Source organism: Oryctolagus cuniculus, chromosome 2, assembly GCF_964237555.1.
Source record: "Oryctolagus cuniculus chromosome 2, mOryCun1.1, whole genome shotgun sequence".
NCBI lineage: Eukaryota > Metazoa > Chordata > Mammalia > Lagomorpha > Leporidae > Oryctolagus > Oryctolagus cuniculus.
The window spans coordinates 181,382,862-181,406,562 of NC_091433.1; the positions used below are offsets into that span (position 1 = coordinate 181,382,862).

Here is a 23,701-nt window from a genome sequence, read left to right on the forward strand (position 1 = left end):
ATGTGGCCTACAAGATATGATTTAATTTCAGTGATTCTGCACATCCTTAAATACTCTTATTCTCGTATTTAAAGTCAGCACTCTATCATATAAAGATGAACGGTAAAATTCAAGCTAATAATTTACAATTTTAATCTGATTTAATTTGAATGCCAATAAAAAATAAAACACAGAATAACAGGAAACCAAAGAAGAAAGAAAAGTGTTATAACCTATTGCCTTTATTGGCACTTTTTGCCCAATTTTTGAATTAAAAAATGTATTTCCTTTTGCAGTGGATCTGAAAAATTATACGACCAACCTTAGCTGAGAGAAAACAGACTGCATCAGAGCACCCACCCTGGACCCTCCACATCGCCTTGAGGACAAAGGGAAATGCCACAAACATGGTTAGGCTCATGCTGATTGATGTTTCCTGAGAAACACAGCCATCTGTCTCTGACCCAGGAATATCAAGTCTTCAGCTACCCCCATGAAACAGCAACAGGCTAACTTATTAGCATACAATTAGAGTAAAATTTCAGACTCTGAAAAATTTTATATCAACCAAAACAGTTACCAGAACCATAAAAAAGATCTGCTTAACACAGAATTTCCAGGCAGGCAAGCTCAGTTTAACCTTTTTTTTAGTTCATGAATATTCTTCTCATAATCGCATCCTTTGTTGTACAATTTGGTTTCAGTGATATTCTTTTGTGCCTGGTTTGGTCACACCATACTAGTGTCCTTGTTTGAGGTAAGGAAAATGTTAATAGTTTCCTTATTTTACATGAGATATCATTAACATGAATAGTTTTCCTAATTGTTTAAGGATTTATTTATTATTCATTTGAAAGAGTGGTGGAGAGAGAGGGAAAGACAGATAGAGATCTTCCCTCAACAAGTTCACTCCCCAAAACCAGGACCCAGAAACTCCATCCTGATTTCTCAAGTGAGTGACAGGATCAAGTACTTGGACCATCTTCTGCTGCCTTTCCAGGTGCATTAGCAGGAATCTGGATCAGAAGCGGAGCAATCAGAACTTGCAGTGGCACTTCAATGTGAGATGCCAGTGTTGCAACACTGTCATAACCTACTGCACCACAGTGCCAGACCCTCCTCTAATGTATTTAATTAATTTATTCCTGCATTCTATTCTGATAACTGCACCTTTCCTGTATAATAAACCTGATTTTTATTAGTACAACCCAATTAAATGCTTCCTTGTGGCATAGTTGTGTTATCTTTTCAAACATCTCAAAGAGATGTTACTCACATCAGCCAATCTTTCTTAATATACCACAATCTAACTTCCATTACCATATTGATCCTAGTCACAAAGATTCTAGCAAAATATAGCAAACTATGGAAGAATAAAATTGCTTTAAAATCCTCTCAAACATATTATGATACCAATTTTCTTTAAACTATGTGCATATATTTTACAAATCTTTACATGTGTGTGTAAGTATAGAAAAATTGGGGAAAGATACACAGATCAATTGTATGGAACCTGATATGTAGGTTGAAAAGAAGTGTCACATTTTCTGCTGCTTGAATAAATCTTTTATTTCTGTAATTAAAAACATTAAATCTTGAAATATAATGAGTCTTCTAAAAGCTAATGGAAAGTGAGTATTATTTAAAAATATGCATGTATATAAAATTTCTCAGCACTTAGCAAACATATCTTAATTCTATTTCCACAAACTTTTTAAAGTCCTCTCATATCATTTGCACAACACTGGCAGGCAATAACAACAGACTATTTTCCATGTGATGCTTCCTTACTCAAATATTTTATAGTTATTCCTTATCTATCATGTGGAATACGAAATCCTGCCTTTTATCAGGACCTTTTACAGGTACTTCTCAGAGTCCTGGGTACCTTTCTCTGAAGGCAGGAGAGAACTTCCACTTTGACTATGACCCTGTCTGAATAAGATCGAAGTTGGCGAACTCAAAAGGCTTCCATAGCCTTGGCAACTCATGACTAGAGCCTAGGGAGATTACTGACGCCATAAACAAGAGTGTCAAATTGTTAAGTCAACAACAGGAGTCACTATGTACTTACTTCTCATGTGGGATCTGTCCTTAGTGTGTTGTCCAATGTGAAGTAATGCTATAACTAGTACTGAAACAGTATTTTACGCTTTATGATCTGTGTGGGTGAAAACTGATGAAATCTTTACTTAATATATACTAAATTGATCTTCTGTATATAAAGATAATTGAAAATGTATCTTGATGTGAATGGAATGGGAGAGGGAGCAGGAGATGGAGGGGTGCGAGTGGGACGGAAGTTATGGGGGGGGGGGAGCCATCGTAATCCATAAACTGTACTTTGGAAATTTATATTTACTAAATAAAAGTTAAAAAAATTACTTATGTATTGCTAATGCTATTATCTTTCAAACACTATGAGAAACAGTGACTTGATCAGCCCTTGTCCTGACTGTTGACGTAAGTAATTTTTAAATATTTATTTTCAATAATTTTATAGTTTTATATTTAAAAATCTTGAGGGTAGAACTATATGTTCAATGATTCAAATAAGTTTTTTTAAGCTAACAAACAGAAGAGGATGTGTCAACCATTTCAAGCTATGTTAAAAATCAAGACAAGGCCGGTGCCGTGGCTCACTAGGCTAATCCTCCGCCTTGCAGTGCCGGCACACCAGGTTCTAGTCCCGGTCAGGGCGCCGGATTCTGTCCCGGTTGCCCCTCTTCCAGGCCAGCTCTCTGCTGTGGCCAGGGAGTGCAGTGGAGGATGGCCCAAGTGCTTGGGCCCTGCACCCCATGGGAGACCAGGAGAAGTACCTGGCTCCTGCCATCAGATCAGCGCGGTGCGCCGGCCGCAGCGCGCTGGCCGTGGCGGCCATTGGAGGGTGAACCAATGGTAAAGGAAGACCTTTCTCTCTGTTTCTCTCTCTCACTGTCCACTCTGCCTGTCAAAAAATTAAAAAAAAAAAAATGACAAAACAAGCAAAATCTTAGAATGATACTAGTGACCAATTCATGCCTCTTCTCCCATATCTTTCTACATTTAGAACTCTGAGTCAGCCATGCTGAGAACTCCCTCAGTCCCAGATGGGCTGAAATAATTTGTTGCAGAAGCACTTTATTGGTCAGAGAAATAGCTAAGATAACTGTAATTATGGACAAAGCTGAACAGCTGTTTACACCCAGACTTCAGTGTCAGGTCTACAAACATGGCGTATTTGAAAACCTGGAATAGCACATTACTATCCAATAAGAGTAGGCTTAGGTACTGAACTATACCTAAGCCTAAGTTCCAGCATAAGGATTTAATGCCAATTCCGAATTCTTTATGTGTAATGACAAATATATTTAACCCTTACTTTTTTTTTTAAAGATTTATTTATTTGAAAGTCAGAATTATACAGAGAGAGGAGAGGCAGAGAAAGAGAGAGAGGTCTTCCATCTGCTGGCTCACTCCCAATTGGCTGCAACAGCTGGAGCTGCACCTATCCGAAGCCAGAAGCCAGGAGCTTCTTCTGGGTCTCCCACATGGGTGCAGGGGCCCAGGACTTGGGCCATCTTCTACTGTTATCTCAGGTCATAGCAGAGAACTGGATCGGAAGAGGAGCAGGCGGGACTAGAACCAGTGCCCAAATGGGATGCCGGCACTTCGGGCCAGGGCATTAACCCGCTGCGCCACAGTGCCAGCCCCAACCCTTGCTTCTTTTAAGAAAAAAACCCTTCCTCCTTAATAATATTTTAACCCAAATTAAAGTATAAAAAAGCTGAACACTGATGAATTAAAATATTGTTACTATAAATAAGCATTCATTGAATCCTTTTCCTCAGAGGACTGCTTGGCACTATTTAAAGGAAAGTTATCTACTGCAAAAGGTTAATCAACTCAAACTCAACAAAAGGTCTGACTTTAATTGAAAGTCCAAATGTCAAAATCTGAGTGAGGCTTTAAATGGAGCAAAACAAATTTTAACATGTGGGATGCTAAAAATTCTCTAGTTAAAATTTGCAACCCTAAATCCTTCCAAGGATGACAGTACACATTTTGTGAGAATGACAGCAGACATTTGAGAAAATGACAGTACACGTTTTGATGATAATTTTGGAACACATACATGAAGGGTGTTGAACTATATTTTTATTTTCTTGTAATATCTTTGTCTAGTTTTCATGTCTGGGTAATGCTGGACTATGCAAATAAGTTGGAAAGTATTTTGTCCTCTTCTATTTTCTGTGGAGGAGTTGGTATAGAACTGGTAAGATTTCTGCCTTAAGTTTTTGGTAGAATTTGCCAATGAAATGGTCTAAGCATAGAGTTTTCACACTCTTAGAATGTTTTTAACTATTAACTGAGTTTATTTAACAGATAATTTATTCAGATTATTTCTTCTTGAAGGTGCTTTTATACTTTGTATCTTTCAAGAAATTTGTCAATTTCTTCTATGTTGTCAAAATTATAAGGATTTTCATAATAGTTCCTCATTCACCTTTCAATATCAGAAAGCTACACTGATATTCTTGTATTCAATCCTGATGTAATTAAAGTGCATTTCCTATTCTTATCAATTGTTCTCTAGCAGTCTTCTTTATTGCTGCTTCCAAAAATCAACTTGCATTCTCACTGATTTTTATTATTGGTCTCTAGATTCCAACTTTCTTTATTTCTGTTCTTATGTTATTTCCTTACTTCTACATTCTTTGGGTTATATTTTTTTGGGTTTTTAAGGTAGAAATTGAAATCATTGATTTCAAACTATAATCCTCCTACTGTAAGTATTTAATGCTATATATTTCCCTCTAGGAACTGCATTAGCCACATCCTACAAAATTTAGTTTGTTGTATTTTTTGTACTGGTGTTGCTTACAGAAAGTCCTTTCTTCCACTGTGAATTTAGGTATAAGAATAGTTGTTTGTCTCATGTGACCTCCTTTTGAACTTTAATTTTAAAAAATCATAAAACTATCGGAGAAGATATTAGTATCATTTCTTTTAAATGAGGAAGGTTGGAGAGAGGATTTTGCTGTATCCTTTAGTAACTCCAATAAAACAAGGTGTAGAACTTGCCAGTTTCTTGTCACAGTTGCATTTGGCTCCAGACTGCAGCACACACCATACGATGATGCAAAGGCTTTTAGCGCCCATGGATGGAGCACCAGGTTCAAGATCTTGATCCCTGATAGTGGCCTTTTTGATACAGTCTTCACAATCAGTTTCCCCACAGAATGGAATCTGAGCAATCTTTCAAGAATCTAGCATCTTCTGAAAGTATTCCATTCTGAAAGCATCAGCCACAACCATATGAGTGGTAAGGTCTTAACAAGCCCTCTTCCAAGTTGAGCCTCTATCCCCAGGGGCAGTGGGCCTTTCTCTCAACTTCAGGTGGAAGTGAAAATATTTTTAATGTTTCATGAAACATTATTTTTGATTCATGGAAAGTTTAGTAGTATTTGTTTATCTTCTTTTAAGTACTGGTATTTGGCCAGTTGCCTTTGATTATTAGTTTAATTCTTTGATAGTAAGAAAAGAATAATATTGGCCAGCACCGTGGCTCACTTGGCTAATCCCCCGCCTGCGGCGCCGGCACCCCAGGTTCTAGTCCCAGTTGGGGCACCGGGTTCTAGTCCCAGTTGCTCCTCTTCCAGTCCAGCTCTCTGCTGTGGCCCGGAAGGGCAGTGGAGGATGGCCCAAGTGCTTGGGTCCCTGCACCTGAATGGGAGACCAGGAGGAAGTACTCAGATCCTGGCTTTGGATTGGCTTAGCGCTGGCTGTAGCAGCCATTAGGGGAGTGAACCAATGAAAGGAAGACCTTTCTCTCTTTCTCTCTCTCAATGTCTATAACTCTCTGTTTCTATCTCTCTCACTATCTAACTCTGCCTGGAAAAAACTTTTAAAAAATGATATAATTTAAATTCTTGTAAGTATGAGGAGGTTTGTTCTGTGGCCCAAATATAATCTAATTTTATGAAAATCACTCCTGCACATGAGAAGAATATATAATCTGCAGGTGTTAGTTCAGTTTTCCATAAATGTCAACCAGGTCGAGTTGATTGTATTCTTTAGGAGATCTCTATATAGATATATAGATATAGATATAGATATAGATATATAGACATAGGCATAGATATAGACATAGATATAGATATATACACTACTTTTTAAAGATTTATTTATTTATTTGAAAGACAGAGTTACACAGGGAGAGAAGGAGAGGCAGAGAGAGGTCTTCCATCTGCTGGTTCACTCCCCAGTTGGCCACTACAGCCAGAGCTGCGCCTATCCAAAGCCAGGAGCCAGGAGCTTGGGCCATCCACTACTGCTTTCCCAGGCCATTGCAGAGTGCTGGATCTGAAGTGGAGCAGCCGGGACTAGAACCAGCGCCCATATGGGATGCGGGCACTTCAGGCAGCATCTTTATCTGCTACACCACAGTGCCAGCCCCTATCCACTATTTTTTGTTTATGTGTTCTACTAATTATTGACATGAACTAAAATTTTCAATCCTAATTGTGAATTATTGAACAGCTACTCAGTACTTGTACTTCAAGTAAGCAAAGTTATAAGTATGAGGGGACACTTAAAAAATTCATGCAACATTTGAACTAAAAAATTTTATTTGGTGTAAATATTTTTTTCAATTCCACAAATAGCTTTTTCATAATAGACATTTTCCATGAATTACCTGAAGTCCTCTCCTATAAGGAGATACATGCAAAACTATTAACTGATTATAATAGTGCGAAAATGTGTGAGCCAATTGTCCAGAAGTAGAGAAGTAGGTGTGGTTTATTCATATGATGAATGCTAGAACACTGTGAAGTAACTGAAATGAATAAATCATCCTGGATTAATTTGGTTAAATTTCAGAAACAAAACATTGAATGTGAGAAGCAAATTGCAAAAGGATATGTACAATACAATGGAGTTCACTTGTACAAATTCTATCAAATTAGCTTTTTTTCCTCAAAAAAAAAAAAAAAAAGCTAGCTTACAAGGTAATCATAGCAGTTGTCTTGAGTGTTGTGTTGACAAAGTAGAGGAGAGCATCTCAGGTGCCCTGAACTTGGCGGAATCCTGAGACTGAAAATGAAGAAGGAAGCGCCAAGGAATAAGCGGTTTACTAGAGCAACTGATGTTGGGGATCCCAGACCGGGGTGGCAGTCAGTCTGGATAGAGCTGCAGCAGGACTTTTTTCACTTATCCCACACAAAACAGTACAAGAGGCCAGGTTTTCTATTTTTACAAATTATCGGTGTTATATGTATATATGTATTATAGCCTTCCTTTACTGTTTTTAAGGGCAGCCACTTAGCTTTCTGCTCTGACTTATCAGAAAGGCTGGTGATTGGCACATAAACTTATGGCTGGAGACTGGCCTCAATTAGGCTGACAGAGGGCCAGCATTTTGGAGCAGCAGGTTGAGCCACCACCTGTGAGGCTGGCATCGCATATGAGCACCAGCTGGAGTCCTGGCTGCTCTACTTCCAGTCCAGCTCTCAGTTAATGCACCTGGCAAACAGCAGAAGACGGCCCAAGCGCTAGAGCCTCCGCCACCATCAAGGGCGACCCTGTTGGAGTTCCAGCCTCCTGGCTTCAGCCTGGCCCAGCTCTTGCTGTTGCAGCCATTTGGGGGAGTGAACCAGTGAATGGAAGATATATCTCTGGTCTCTGCCTCTCTCTCTCTCTCTCTAGAACTTTTCAAATAAATAAAATTTAAAAATTTTAAAAATCAGACTGCCAGGTGGTCATCTTCCTGCTGAGGGAAAGCTTAAGATTCAGAATGACCTTACCATGGTTTTCATTCACAAATCAGTATATACCAAAAAACTGATAAAAACCCAAGTCTTTTTTTATTCTATTAAAAATACTAAGCAAGGGCCGGCACTGTGGCTTGGTGGGTAAAGCTGCCACCTGCAGTGCTGGCATCCCATATGGGCCCTGGTTTGAGTCCTGGCTGTTCCACTTCAGATCCAGCTCTCTGCTGTGGCCTGGGAAAGCAGAAGAAGATGGCCCAAGTCCTTGGGCTTCTGCACCCTCATGGGAGACCTGGAAGAAGCTCCTGGCTCCTGGCCTTGGGTTGGCGCAGCTCTGGCCGTTGTGACCAACTGGGGAGTGAACCAGCGGATGGAAGACCTCTTTCTCTCTCTGCCTCTCCTCTCTCTGTGTAACTCTGACTTTCAAATAAATAAATCTTTAAAAAAGTACTAAGTAAATTAGAAGTACAAAAAGCTAGTCAATGTAATATTAAATATACACATTGCAATCCTTAGAAAAACCATTAAAAAGAGTAAATATTTAGGGGCTGGCACTGTGGCATAGTAGGCTAAGCCTCTGCCTGCAGCACCATCATCCCTTACAGGGGCCAGTTCATGTCCGTGCTGCTCCTCTTCCAATCCAGCTCTCTGTATGTTTCCCAGCAAAGCAGTAGAAGATGGCCCAGGTGCTTGGGCCCTTGCACCCTGTGGGAGACCTGGAAGAAGCTCCTGGCTCCTGGCTTCATATGGGCCCAACTGTGGCTGTTGTAGACATTTGGGGAGTGAACCAGTGGATGAAAGACCCTTCTCTGTCTCTCCCTCTCTGTCTGTAACTCTGTCTCTCAAATAAATAAATAAATCTCTCAAAAAATTAAATATTCAGCTATAATGTGCTTATAAGCCAACTGTGGAGATAGATTAGATTGATAAGGAATACTGAACTAATTCAAGATAAGGTAGCAAAAGAGGGAAAAAATAATAAAGAAGAGAATCTATAAATGAAAAACAATTAGCAAAATGGCAAATATTAAATCCTACTATATTAAAAAGTATATATAATTTAATAATTCAATTAAAACACCAAGATTGTAAAATTGGATTTAAAAAAAATTAGACTCCATTTCACCTCCCAGAAATCAATTCTAATTATAAGTGCAGAATTTAAAAGTTAAATAATGATAAAAGATATACCAGCAAATGCTAATCAAAACAAAGTGGGAGTCATTTTTAGAAGACAAAATACATCTTAGTATTAAGTGAGGTACCAGCCAGGGCCATCCAGTACCCTGGTCTTTGACTTCACTTCATGACATTCAGGGGTGAGTTGGAGACTAGCCAATAGGAGCAGGAAGCATTCTATTGAGAAAGCAAAGATACTGCACTTGGAGGTGAGTGTCCCCAACTCTGAATTGTGTTTAACCTTGTATGTGTGCTTAGAAGGGCAGGTACAGTCTAATAAGGGGGAGAGGGGATAGTCATGGTTTTTCTGGGAAGTAGGTGGTGATTTCCCCAGGAACCTGGCTGCCACCGTTGTTACTCCTCATATGGTTCTGTGATTCCTGTCAAGGCATCAGGTAGGTGTGTCACTGGGCATGTTAATGTATTACAGTGAGTGTATAAAGAGCTGTAGGTTAATTGAGGCAAGCCTTGGCCCCCTAAACTGGTATGAGCATGGTCCAGGCAAGGGGTTCTGTTTATCATGAGAGCGAGGGGCAAACAACCTATAGGTCTGGAGACAACAGGAACTCTTATCTCCACGGAGCTCCACCGCTTCCTCTACCTCCCTGTTCCATTACATTATATTAAATGTAATGAATTAAATCTTCAGCAAGAGGATACAACAACCCTTAATGTGTTTGTTCCTAAGAATAGAGTTTCAAAACACAAAACAGGTGCACACACACAAAGATAGCACTAATAGGATAGAAAAATTTCCACAGCTCTAGCTGGAAACTTCAATAGTTCTCTTTAATAACCAATAAAGAAGAAATAAAACATTAATAAGGGTACAGGAAACCTTAAAATCTCAAAACAACTAAACTTTGACATAAAGTAATTCACTAAACAAGAGCAGAATATGTATTCTCTTTGAGTGCTCATGGAACACAGATCCAAGATATAACATTTTCTGGGCTGTAAAGCAAACTTCAATAAATTTAAAAAGGATTAGAGTCAGCAAAGTATGTTCCCTGGTCACAAATTAATAAAGCGGGAAATCAGTAACAGAGATCTCTGAAAACACTCCAATTTAGTGGGAATTAAAGATATATTTCTACATAACTCAGAGGTCAAGTAGGAAATCACAAGGAATTTTTAAACAATACGGAAAATGTTTTAGTAAAGACATAATGTAATAAAATGTGTAGCATAAAGATAAAGCAAAGTTCAGAGGAAAACACAGCATTACATGCTTATATAAAACAAAAAGAGGCTTCAAATCAATTATCTGACTCTTTACATTAGAAATTAGAAAAATAAAAGCAAAAGAAATCCAAAGCAATAAGAAGAAAGGAAATAATAAATATAAGGGCAGAAATCAATGAAGTTGAAAAACAAAATACAATGGCGAAAAGGAAAGAAATCTAAAGCTGGTTGTTGGAAAAGATCAATGAGACTGATAATCCTGTAGGCAGACTGAAGAAAAACAGAAAGACATAAATGATCAATATTCAGAAATGAATTAAGTACAGCAACATTTATCAAAAGGGCTGAACTGCTTCAGCTACTAGTCAAGGAAAAAAGCAATCATTTACATAAAAATTGAAAATTTAAAATTAAATGCCATATTTTTATCATCAGACATAAAATGTAACTATACAGAAACTATACAGAAAAGCACTGGAATTGTACTCACTAAAATCAGGAGCATGGTTCTCTTCAACAGAAGGGCTGAACAAGTTACCAGGGTAGGGCATACCAGGACTTGCAAAGGGATAGCATTGTTCATGTTTGGTTTGGTTTATCCAGCTGGACAAGAACATGCATTTGTTTTTGTGTTTTTGTTTTTGATATTAGTTAAGCCTAGAAGAAAAAAAAGTCACATTTCCAATTATTTAAATAATAAATCTGGATTTTTTTTTTTTAAATTTTGAATTTCCTTATCAGAAGGTAGAAACTTTCAGGAAAACTGTCAAAATATAACCACAATTGGGACCAACATTGTGGCTTAATAGATTAAGCCTCTGCCTGTGATGCCAGCAAAACATACAAGTGCTAGTTTGTGTCCCAGTTGCTCTACTTCCCATCCAGCTCCCTGTTAATGGCCTGGAAAAAGCAGCAGAATATAGTCCAAGCATTTGGATCCCTGCACCCACATGGGAGACTGGGACGAAGCTCCTGGCCACTGGTTTCAGCATGGCTCAGCCCTGGCCGCTGTGGCCACCTGAGGAGTGAACCAGCAGATAGGAGGTCTCTGTTTCTCCCTCTCTCTCTGTAGCTCTGAAATTCAAATAAATAAATAAATTATATATATATATGTACATATATATATATATAACCACAATTATGCAAGGATAAGGCTTGAATTTTTTTCCCCTTTCTACATATCAAAGATTTTTGCTACAAATAGTCTGACAAAACAGGGCAGATCTTACAAAATGCTTCCTCTTCTTGCAGGGGGAAATATCATATAGTAAGTAAGTGTACAGCTTAAATAAACTGAACATTCAACCTTTTAAGCTGGATGATAGATTCAGTGCTGGCTAAGGACTTCATTTAGAATCTCTTCCTATATGGGTACATTTTGATTTTCCCCAAGCCCAATCCACCTACCTAATAATAAGAAATAAAAAAAGATAAGGGAAACCAAATGCTTTAATGGTAGAAATTGAACCTTAGTTTTCACATTAGTCATATAACTTGAATTAAAAAAAGAAATGCTGAAATGTTCAATATGGTTTGCTTTTTATAACTATTTGTTTTTCAAGAGAATATGAGTAATGAACAGCATGTTCATTTCCACACAACTATAAAAGTGTGTCCCACTGAACAGTTGATCACTAAATTTGACAAAGGGAAGATTCTAGATAAATCTGCATATCAAGAGACAGTCCCTCAGCAAAGGACACAAAGGGACACTGCATGGAGTTGCCCTTAACCTAAGAATAGAAACAAACTGGAAAAGCTTTAACACAAAAGAGGCAGAAATGGCAATATGAAAACTGCCTTAAAAAAGTGAAAAAAGGCCGGCGCCGTGGCTCAATAGGCTAATCCTCCACCTTGCGGCGCCGGCACACCGGGTTCTAGTCCCGGTTGGGGTGCCGGATTCTGTCCCGGTTGCCCCTCTTCCAGGCCAGCTCTCTGCTATGGCCAGGGAGTGCAATGGAGGATGGCCCAGGTGCTTGGGCCCTGCACCCCATGGGAGACCAGGAAAAGCACCTGGCTCTTGGCTCCTGCCAGGATCAGTGCGGTGCGCCGGCTGCAGCGGCGGCCATTGGAGGGTGAACCAGCGGCAAAGGAAGACCTTTCTCTCTCTGTCTCTCTCTCACTGTCCACTCTGCCTGTCAAAAAAAAAAAAAAAAAAAAAAAAAAAAAAAAAAAAAAAAAAAAAAGTGAAAAAAAAAAAAAAAAAACTGGGGCCAGCACTTTGGTGCAGCGGGTTAAAGCCCTGGCCTGAAGCACCAGCATCCCTTGTGGGCACCAGTTCTAGTCCCGGCTGCTCTTCTTTCAATCTAGCTCTCTGCTATGGCCTGGGAAAGCAGAAGATAGCCCAAGTCCTTGGGCACCTGTACCCATGTGTGGGACCTGGAAGAAGCTCCTGGCTCCTGGCTTCAGATTGGTGCAACTCAGGCCATTGCAGCAAGCTGGAAGACCTCTCTCTCTCTCTGCCTCTCCTCTCTCTGTGTAACTGTTTCAAATAAATAAATAAAATCTTTAAACTGTTGCAGCCAATTGGAAAACCTCTCTCTCTCTCTCTCTCTCTCTCTCTCTCTCTCTGCCTCTCCTCTCTCTGTGTAACTGTTTCAAATAAATAAACAAAGTCTTAAAAAAAAATCTAATGCATTGCTACTGGAAAGCATCAATATGGTAACAGGGAAGCCACAAGAATAAATGTGGTCCAAAGCATTGTCAATGTGTTGGGACCAATCTTGTGTTTATAAGTGGGGACTTGCACAGGTAGTAACGCATGCCCAACAGAGGAGTTCCCAAACCACATTAGGAACATATCTCTCTCGTTAGAGACTTAAACCACCCATGTCACAGACACAAGCTCATTCCAGCATTTCAGGCAATATGGGTGGTTTATTTTTTTTTTAACTTTTATTTAATGAATATAAATTTCCAAAGTACAGCTTATGGAGTACAATGGCTTCCCCCCCCATAACTTCCCTCCCACCCGCAACCCTCCCCTTTCCCTCTCCCTCCCCCCTTCCATTCACATCAAGATTCATTTTCAATTCTCTTTATATACAGAAGATCAGTTTAGCATATATTAAGTAAAGATTTCAACAGTTTGCACCCACATAGAAACACAAAGTGAAAAATACTGTTTGAGTACTAGTTATAGCATTAAATCACAATGTACAGCACATTAAGGACAGAGATTAAGTGCACAGTGACTCCTGTTGTTGACTTTACAAATTGACACTCTTGTTTATGGCATCAGTAATCACTCTAGGCTCTTGTCATGAGTTGCCAAGGCTATGGAAGCCTTTTGAGTTCACCAACTCTGATCATATTTAGACAGGGCCATGGTCAAAGTGGAAGTTCTCTCCTCCCTTCAGAGAAAGGTACCTCCTTCTTTGATGACCCATTCTTTCCACTGGGATCTCACTAGCGGAGATCTTTCATGTAGGGTTTTTGTTGTTTTGTTTTGTTTTGTTTTTTGTTTTTTTGTTTTTTTTTTTTTTTTTGCCAGAGTGTCTTGGCTTTCCATGCCTGAAATACTCATGGGCTTTTCAGCCAGATCCGTGTGCCTTAAGGGCTGATTCTGAGGCCAGAGTGCTGTTTAGGACATCTGCCATTCTATGGGTCTGCTGTGTATCTCACTTCCCATGATGGATCATTCTCTCCCTTTTTTATTCTATCAGCTAGTATTTGCAGACACTAGTCTTGTTTATGTGCTCCCTTTGGCTCTTAGTCCTATCATTATGATCAATTGTGAACAGAAATTGATCACTGGGACTAGTCAGATGGCATTGGTACATGCCACCTTGATGGGATTGAATTGGAATCCAATATGGGTGCTTTAAAACCAGTTTCCAGAACATGCATCACCCAGAGAATTTTGTGGGTAGGAAGGAAGTGGAAGGGGTTGTACCATGATTCTGACTTAATTCACCTAAAAACTGTTACCAAATAATTCTACTCCTGTTGTAAATCTTCATTATTGCATTTTATTGAGTAGGCCATAGTCTCATCAAAATTCAGATTCATTTACTTTATTAGGACACTTAGAAATCTCTGATAAATACAGCCAGTGGTCTTCATCTACTACATCTTTTAACATACTTTATAACAGAGAAAATGAGGAGTTTGTGCCCCACTATCTCCCTTTACCACCTCATGATCACTGGTGGGCTCATCTCTGGTGCGGAAGATGACTTCCAGGACAGAGGGCAGCACTGACATCCTCTTGGGTGTCAGGATGGCTCTGACCAAAGCTCAGGAGTTGCAGTCATCAACAGCACTGATACAGTCACAAACTATTATTTAAAGAAACAAACTCAAAAACAAATAAAAAAAAATACCTCAAAGACATCAAAGGCAAAAATGAGTAACCAAGTCTAAAAAGCACAAAATAGTTTATGATGGTACAGCAGAACAAATCAAGCATATTCTCACTGCTTCTAGAAACTTCCAGTTCTTTCTTGGTAGAATCCATATGGCAGAGTTGGTCTACCAGACTACCATGAGGATGGTGTGGTGCCATAGGTGACTTTTTTAAAAAGGGAACTCTAAATGGCCAGTGTTATGGCACAGCAGGTTAAGCTGACACTTGGGATACCCACATCCCATATCCAAGTGCCGACTCAGCTTCTTGCTAGCATGTGAGGGCAGCAGCACATGATGGCCCCAGTACTTAGACCCTTGCCACCCATGTGGGAGACCCCAGTGAAGCTCCTGGCTCCTGGCCTTAGCCTGTCATAGCCCTACTTGCTGTAGGCATTTGGGGAATGAACCAACAGACAGATCTCTCTCTCTTTAACTCTCCCTCTCTCGATCTCTCTCTCTTTAACTCTCCCTCTCTCAATATTAATAAACAAACTCTTCTCTTTAAGGCAATAATACTGAACAAAATTATCCAATTAAACCTGTCAGTTTTTCACTAGTATTCATAGCTGCCTAGTGTTTTGTTTCATCTACACAACACCAGGATTAAAAAAAAAAAAAAAAAAAAACTGGACTGATGTTGCCTTGTGTTATCTTGAGCTCTCATTTATTTATACCTTGGTTATCTGGTGTGGAAGCATCATTTAAAAGATCATTTTAGGCTGTCTTAAAATAAAGCACACTTAACATTTTTAAAATACGCTCACACATAGAACCTAACAAAACTCTATAGCCCAGCACTCTACCACGCACCTGAGCACTGCTGGGAGCCCCCAGCAGCAAGGGCAGAATCGCAAAGAAGCATGACGTCAGCACAGAATCTTCAGAAAGGTCATGTTTCTCTTGTGCTGAACATTAAATTGACGAGTTGGCTCTGTACCTCCATATGAAGCAAGTGGCTTCATAGTGACAAAGCTGATAACATTTTGAAATCCTTTGTGAGAAATACCTAAATACCAGCCCTAACACACGCAACCCAAAATTCCCCAGGAAAAAAAAAAAAAACCGACTATACGAATTCTGATTTTAGATCACAACTCTATCTTCCTCAGTGATGTCCTGATTGCAAAGAAGAAGTCTCCATACTCCCCAGTGGAATCATGAAAGACTCCATCGCACAGGAGTCCCTGGCTGAAGTCTGCAGATTAATCACTGTGAAAACAGCTGGACCTCTTCCCCTCTCCAGAAAAAGTAGGCCATGGGGAGGGCGGTTCTGCGCACACCTTTGCAGCTGCCAAATGTGAAGAAATGAGATGTGATGGTACGTCCGCTAGGATTCGAAGCATCATCTCAGTGATGTGTGTACACGTATTATTCCTCCTACAAATACACCTCACCGTGCATACTCTGAAACACTAAAGTGGAAAGATAAATTAAACTCAATCAGACTATTCCATGCAAAGAAAAAAAGGGAATTAGAGTGTTCTGCAGATCACGGCATCCATTTCCACAGATTCCGGGCACACATGGTGCACAGCTGTTGACTAAATCTGGCCCTTGGGGGCCAGCATGAAAGAAAACACAATTAGAGGTGAAACAAGCAGGTGTTCTCCTTTGTTTGTTTGCTTTCGTTATTGGAGTGGGGACGAACAAGATAACTTCCTATATGGCAAAGTACATAGAAGAATTCAAACTCTTCATCTAATTGCTTTGTTTCCTAATGACAAAGTGACAGTGTTCTTTCTGGAAATAAATTCACCTTCAAGCCCACGGACTTAAAGAATGAAAAAAAATTCTTTGTTGGTCTGAGCTAAAATTAAAATACATTTGTGACACTAAATCCTACCCTGCCCTACCCCTTAAATATTAAATGGCCATTAATGCAGAACTTACTGTAACCCACCTTTTATTACAGATAACTGTAATTCTCTCATCTCCCCTATCAGAAATAAACTCCTTCAGGTCAGAAACGATATTATTCATTTGTGTTTCAAACACAGATCTTGCATAAATATTTATGGAATGATTTGCATCCAGCAGACACGCCAAAATATCTGTAGAATGCATCAATCCTTAGTCCCAAAGGGAAACGCTCTGAGAACGAGACCTTTTTTGGAATCCTGATATTTGAGACAAGTGTAGTCTATTCACATGGGTAACAAATTGCACTTGCTGGCAGTAATTTAGTGCAAGGAAACAAGGTGGGCACTTCAAGGAAAATCCTCCAGTTTTCAAACTAAATAGGGAACAGAGTCCTCTTTTTCCTGCCCCTCCTCCTTCATCCCGTATGTCTCTTCCCCGGATTGTGCTTCTACCAGGTAGGCATGTTAAAGCATTGGAGCCTGATGAGCACATAAAATGAGGCTGAACTGATGTAGATGGGTGCCTTACATGTATATACCAGATAAAATCTGCAGGCTGCTCACACTGTCTCTGAGGAAGTTCTAGGCAGATGGAGTCATGGGCAGGAGCCTTTCTCCATGTTCTACAGGGGTAGTCAGTGCTGGAGTAAGCACATGCAAGCAGGGGCATTAAAATTCTGTGAAGTGGCCGGCGCCACGGCTCAATAGGCTAATCCTCCGCCTGTGGCGCCGGCACCCCAGGTTCTAGTCCCAGTCGGTCGTTCCTCTTCCAGTCTAGCTCTCTGCTGTGGCTCAGGAAGGCAGTGGAGGACGGCCCAAGTCCTTGGGCCCTGCACCCACATGGGAGACCAGGAGGAAGCACCTGGCTCCTGGCTTCGGATCAGCTCAGTGTGCCGGCCACAGTGTGCCGGCCGCAGCGGCCATTGTGGGGTGAACCAACAGCAAAAGGAAGACCTTTCTCTCTCTGTCCACTCCACCTGTCCAAAAAAAAAAAAATTCTGTGAAGTGAGTTTCATGTCTTACATATATGAACATCTATATGTATCTATGTGTATATATATGAAGGGACTTCAAAAAATTAAGGAAAAGTGAAATTAAGAGTATGAGTTTATTTTAGTACAAAAGTTTTTTTTTTTTTTCATAATAACAGGCAATGTGTATTATTGCAAAATGAGGGACAGGTGTTTGGTGTAGTGTTTCAGACACTTGGAATGCCACCATGCCATATCAGAGGGTCTGGGTTTGAGTCCCGACTCTGCCCCTAATTCTAGCTCCCTGATAATTTATGCTCTGGGAAGCAGGAGGCTCGTGCCCATGAGGGCATGCCGCCCAGCCATGGGGGAGTTTCTGGCTCCTGGCTTCAGCATGCCCAGTCCTGGCTGTTGGAGGCATCTAGGGAATGAACCAGGAGATAGAAAATAATCATACTTGCAATTCTTTTTCACATTAACTTTCTGAAGATACACACACAGAGAGAACCATTGAAACAGCCAACATTAAAAGAATTTCAAGAAGTATTTTCTTAGTCTTTAATATTTTAATAAAACCTTCCATGTGCTCTATCCCTGTAATAATATTTTTAGTGCTTAGGGTCCTGAAAGTCTTGATGTGGTCCTGGGGACAGACCTTGTCAACAGTATTGAAGGGACAGAATTCCAAGGGCCAGGCGAACTCTAAAGTACAAAACTAGGAGCAGTGAATCTCAGCCCCATCTGATCTCCACATCCAAAACCTCAAGGAATGGTGTCATGGCCTGCTTCTGTCTTCCTTAGAACCTCTCTGATTTGGGAAGAGAAAATAATAGAACTTTTCGAGAGTGTGGTAAGCACAATGATTTGAACTAGCTTAGTAGAAAAAGAAAAAAATCAGGTTGTAATAATGCATACTTCGACCTAGAAAAGTACAAAGCTCTTTGCAAGCCTCAAAAGAAAAAAAACAAAATAAAGTGTTATTAGATAAAAACTATGAAAAACAATTGGGCTTTTAAGAGGAGTTTATAAAATATTTCCCTAAATTAGAAAAAACATGAAGTATTTTTCCCATATTTAGTATTTCCATACAGAGTGACAACAGCAATTTTATAAGCCATGTGCTAACAGAATATACTTATACTCAAGTTTTCAAAAAAGTCTTTACACTTTAATAAATCCATAAAATAAAATGTCATGTATTTAAATTTTATCCAGAATTTCCTTTAAATGCATAACTCATTTCTTCCCATGTCTCTCAAGTTGACTGAAATTCTAGACCTCTGATTCTAAATCCTGTCACAGTACCTTCTCATTTACATAGCCCGGAGGGCACCTACCATTCGTGTTGCCGGTACCTTAATTTCAGAGCATGATTTTCAGCAGCCTTAGAGTGCTACGAGTGTACAGGGAAGGCATTCGTAGTCTGTTCTAGAGAATCGCTGGACTCAGGGAAGAGCTAACACATTTAGGTCTAACCCCACAGAGCGTTTCCCTTTGAGCAAGAAAAGGCGGGGGTGCGGAGGGTGGGAGCCATCTAACTACTCTTAAATTTGAATCACAGCCACAGTTATCCTAGAAATGCTAATTCACTAATTTTCAAATTAAAAGATGACTGCCATAAAGTTTTATCTTAAGTAAAGTTCAGAATTATTTTCCTAAGTACAATAGGCTGGTGGCTTGGATAAATTAAGTTGATGTAGATCTCTTTTGCTGTACTTAATCTACTATGTCTTCTCGCGTTGGGTAATTGTAGGTTTGCTATTAGAGGTGCAAAGCTCTTAATCTCTCTCAGGATGATAACCACAGCCATACTGTCTCTGGGACAGTCGTGGACGTAGGCAGAAAGCAGTAGCACATGATGTCTATTCATTTGGTGGCACTGATTGTGCGTGTGACGTGGGGCCTGGTTCTGATTTACTTCAACAAATCTTCAGAGCTTTCAGTGATTTCAACAGTGACTTTAATCTCTGGCTGCAATTAGTGCTCTCCACAGAGCTGACATATTATCTAATCACTACATCTTTGTCCTTAACAAATCTCACTGCCCTTTCGCTAATTTGATAAAAGGCCTCCTGGTTGCCAGAGTTGGCAATTTCTACCCCTAAAATATATTACGGTAACATTGTAACACTTATAAAACGCTCACTGACAGCTCACAATATGTACGGCACAAATCCTAAGAAGGCTTCACTCTCAGCAGTTCTTGAATCTTTCCAATGTTCAGAGAACCGGAGACAAGCAAGGATGAAGACTCAGAGGTGATTCTCTTCTGTTTTAAATTCTAATTTACACACTGGCTTTAAACACCATGGTTATTTCTTAAAAGACTTCATTCTTCTCCACATCAGACCTTGCAGACATTTTCAGGTTGGTCTCTTTCTATAGCTACTGTCCTTTCCCTCAATAGTTTTATAAATGAATGAATTTATGACTCAGAATACAGGGAAAGAATAAAACATACACACATTGAATCAGTCGCCACTTGTTTTATTTTTCATATTCATCATATTTTTCATGCCAAAGAAAGGGGGCAGGAGGAAATATTTAACCATAAACACACTTGGCTATACTTTCTTAGCAGTGCATTACAGATCTATAAAGCGACATGGTTGAAGCATTTGCTAGGATACAGTCTAAACTCAAGAGCACATTGTTGTAAGCACAAATACACGTCAACACTGAATTCCTTATTTTTTCTATGTCATGTCTTTATTGATTTTTTTTTTTTTTTAGTATCTTGAATGCTCTTCCTTACTTGGAAAATTCTACTAAGCTTTCAAAGCCTTTTCAAGTATCATTCATCAGTGAAGCCATATCCCAAAATACAAAAGCCAAATAAGCTCTCCCCTCCCGTGTTCCAAGAACATTTTATACCTTATAGTTTATAATCCAAACTCACACTTACACATCACCCCTCCACCAACAACACTACACAGTGTTACAGAGTAGAAATACATTTTTACAAATGAATTGTCACTGATTGTAAGATCTCTTAAATAGAAATATTCAGAATTCAAATGGCAGAGCAAAACTCAATATATTCTTTTAATAGAGAATTACATAGCTATTGAAAATGTGTTTTCTGGAGGGAGTGTTTAGCGTTAAGATGGCTGCATCCTACTTCAGAGTACCTGGTTTGATCCCCGGCTCCAGCTCCTGATTGAGCTTGCTGCTAATGCAGGCCCCGGGAAGCCGCAGTGAAGGTTCAGTAATTGGGTTCCGGTTACCCACATGGAACACCTGGATGGAGTTCTCAGCTTTGACCCTGACCCAGGAACAGGCTTTGTGGATATCTGGGAGTGAACCAGTAAATGGGAGCGTTCCCTTTTCTCTCCCACTCTCTCTCTCTCCCTCTCTTTGTCTCCTCCCCTCCCCTCCATCTGTGTTTCTCTGCCCCTCAAAGAGATACATAAATAAATAATTTTAAATGTGTTTACCAGAAGTTGGAAATGTTCCTCACATAATATTGGGTTTAAAACGCAGAAATCCAAATTGTATAGAATTTTGAGTTCACCTAAGTATAAAATATGCATCTTGAAAAAATATTGAAAGACAATATACTAAAATATTAACCATATCCTCCAAAGGCTTAAAGTAATCAAATCCATTGAACTCCTCTTTTAAATTGCAATGACTAAATATCAACTCCCTCACCCAATTTTAGTGTTGAAGGAAGGAGGGAATACATCTAAGTCAGAAACTTTCAAGAATTTTTAAACCATAACACAAAAGAATGAAGAAAGGTCAATTTCAAAATAATTCTACATGAAAGAAACATGTAACCTGGAGTAAAGTGGGTGCTGCTAATACCCTGATGAGACTCCCCGACAAGTCCCCAAAGCTGGGGTAGCAGAGGCTGTAGGTAAGGGTTAGTGTGAAGGAACCGCCACTCACTTCTGCCAGCAGCTTCTGCACATACAGCGGTAGGACTCCATACTACTCACGGCCCCCACCACACCGCCATCTGTAAAGAGCTCCAGATGAGACCAGGGAAGCTCCTGGGATGAAAATTTAAAGCAATTCCCATTCTCAGGTTCCTGTAAGCCTGTGGGCTGCTCACTTGTCTCACACTAGTCTGGGAGTGTCTCATAAGTTGAGTTGCATTAAAAAGCAAAATTAAAAATAAACACTCTGAAAAAAATGCCCACCGGCCGGCGCCGCAGCTCACTAGGCTAATCCTCTGCCTGCGGCGCCAGCACACCGGGTTCTAGTCCCGGTCGGGGCACCGGATTCTGTCCCGGTTGCCCCTCTTCCAGTCCAGCTCTCTGCTGTGGCCAGGGAGTGCAGTGGAGGATGGCCCAAGTGCTTGGGCCCTGCACCCCATGGGAGACCAGGAGAAGTACCTGGCTCCTGCCATCGGATCAGCGCGGTGCGCCAGCCGCAGCACGCCGGCCGCGGCGGCCATTGGAGGGTGAACCAACGGCAAAGGAAGACCTTTCTCTCTGTCTCTCTCTCTCACTGTCCACTCTGCCTGTCAAAAAAAAAAAAAAATGCCCACCAATTTATGGGAAAAATTATTGTAAAGATGTTGCTGCCAACTCTTTCTCCACATCTTTAAAACCAGACCTGTAATCTGGCTCAATAAAATGGAAGTAATTCTAGTTCTGTCTTATGAGAAATTATCTCATTTCCAATATTGGACCAATATATACTATTCAACCCAAAACATAACCATCGTTAACAGGATGAACAGCATGGAATTTTTAAAAAAGGCAGTCATAAGAGATAATTTTGTAGTTTGAAAGGAAATGACCATCTAAAGGAATTAAAGCAAATACATTTTTATGAAGCATATTTGTGGAAAAAATAAGACATTATTAAATCTTAACAGTATTTTTATGCAAATCTGTAAACACAACATCTATAAAAAATAATAGAGATGTTAAAATGCATTATAAATTTATAATAATTAAAAAGTGTAATAATAGCACCAAAATAAACAGACACTGGAAGTGAACACAATAAAAACCAAGAAATAACTTCATGTATATTAAGAAAGGATTGATCTGACTACACTCATATCACAAAATTTTGAACAAGAACTTTAAAACCCCACTGTAAACAAAGTTAAAAGGTAATTAAATATAAACAAAGCTGTACAGGGAAAGAGAAACTAGGAAAACATATTTCAGTAAGCAAACTGAAAAGTAAATATTCTCATTGTATAGATAGCTCCTAAAAAAGAGCAAATATCACAATCAGAAAAATATGTAATTTGGCTCAAAAAATATATATTGAACACTGTCATTGTTTGCTAGGGCTGTCGTAACGAGTTCCGCAGACTGGCAGCTTAAAGAAAACTCCATTTCCTCATAGTCCTGGCAGCTGGAAGTCTGAGGTCCACATGCTGGCAGAACTGGTCTCTGCGGAGGCTGCTCTCCATGTCTTCCCGATGACTGTCTTCTCCCTGTGTCTTCCCTTAGTGTGTGTCTGTACAAAAATATCCTTTTCTTACAGGAAAGTCAGCCATGCTGGATCCTAATGAGCTAACTTTAACTTTAATTATCTTTTTAAAGACCGTCTCCCCAGATCTTGAGGAGTCGGGTTGGGAGGAGAGGACTGCAACAGGTGGATCTGAGGGAGGGAGCGCAAACTGGCGAATCACAGCACCTACTACCTGCCGGACACTAGTCTAGGCACCTCGGTGTACTCAACAGACCACCTTTGCTTATGAGCTGACAGCAGACACGTTCATGACAGATGGACAAGAAGGAACGGACAACATAAATCATATATTAGAAGATAATAAGCGTTATGGGAAAAAACGAAAACAGAGTAGTTTAAGGAGTATCAGGAATGCATGGGGGGTTACAAGCTTCAGTGGAATAGTCAGGGGAGGTCTCATCAAGCAGATGACATCTGGATGAAGATAAATGAATGGGAATTCACATATACTCTAAAGAGCTGGAAATGCCCAATGAACATATGAAAGGTTCAACTTCAGTGAAGCATTGTTTAGCATCTAGTGAACTGACGAAAGACAGCTCTTAATCTAATACCAAATGTTGGCCAGGTTTTATTAAAAAGGAATAATGGAAATGTAATCTGGTATAATCTCAAAGGAGAAGAGAAGTTAAAGGACAAAACCCATAAAGAAAAAGTCTCCATATCATAATGCAGTCAAAGCTGAACTTCAGATCAGCCAAATATCTACCTTGTAAAGGGCAAAAATAAAATGTTAAAATGTAAAGATTATAATTGAAGAGAATCAACACCTAAAAAAGATTTCTTAAATGAAATTTTAAAATTACTGATAATACATTCAATTTTAAAAAGATTTGGATTCATCTTTGGTCAAAAGAAAACCCACAAACTGCATTATCTGACCAGTAAACATCTAAAGCAAAGAAATGAACTAATTCCCAAGATACATGGGAAATATTTACAAAGCAAGAAGATAAAAAGAAAAAACATAACAGAATCCTGT

General features: G+C 39.7%; 1 protein-coding gene across 22 annotated transcripts in view; it reads right to left on the minus strand.

Moving 5' to 3' along the window:
• TDRD15 (tudor domain containing 15) overlaps positions 1-23,701 on the minus strand; it is a 462,408-nt gene that overhangs the window by 172,814 nt on the left and 265,893 nt on the right. For 3 of the 22 annotated variants that reach the window (XM_070069389.1, XM_070069388.1, XM_070069390.1), the window contains exon 4: positions 10,585-10,751. The exons of 18 other annotated variants lie outside the window; for them this stretch is intronic. In XM_070069389.1, the coding sequence (XP_069925490.1) occupies positions 10,690-10,751 (62 nt within the window). In that variant the 3' untranslated portion in view covers positions 10,585-10,689. The remainder of the gene's footprint in view (positions 1-10,584; positions 10,752-23,701) is intronic. One more of the 22 variants, XM_070069394.1, reaches the window with a different exon arrangement.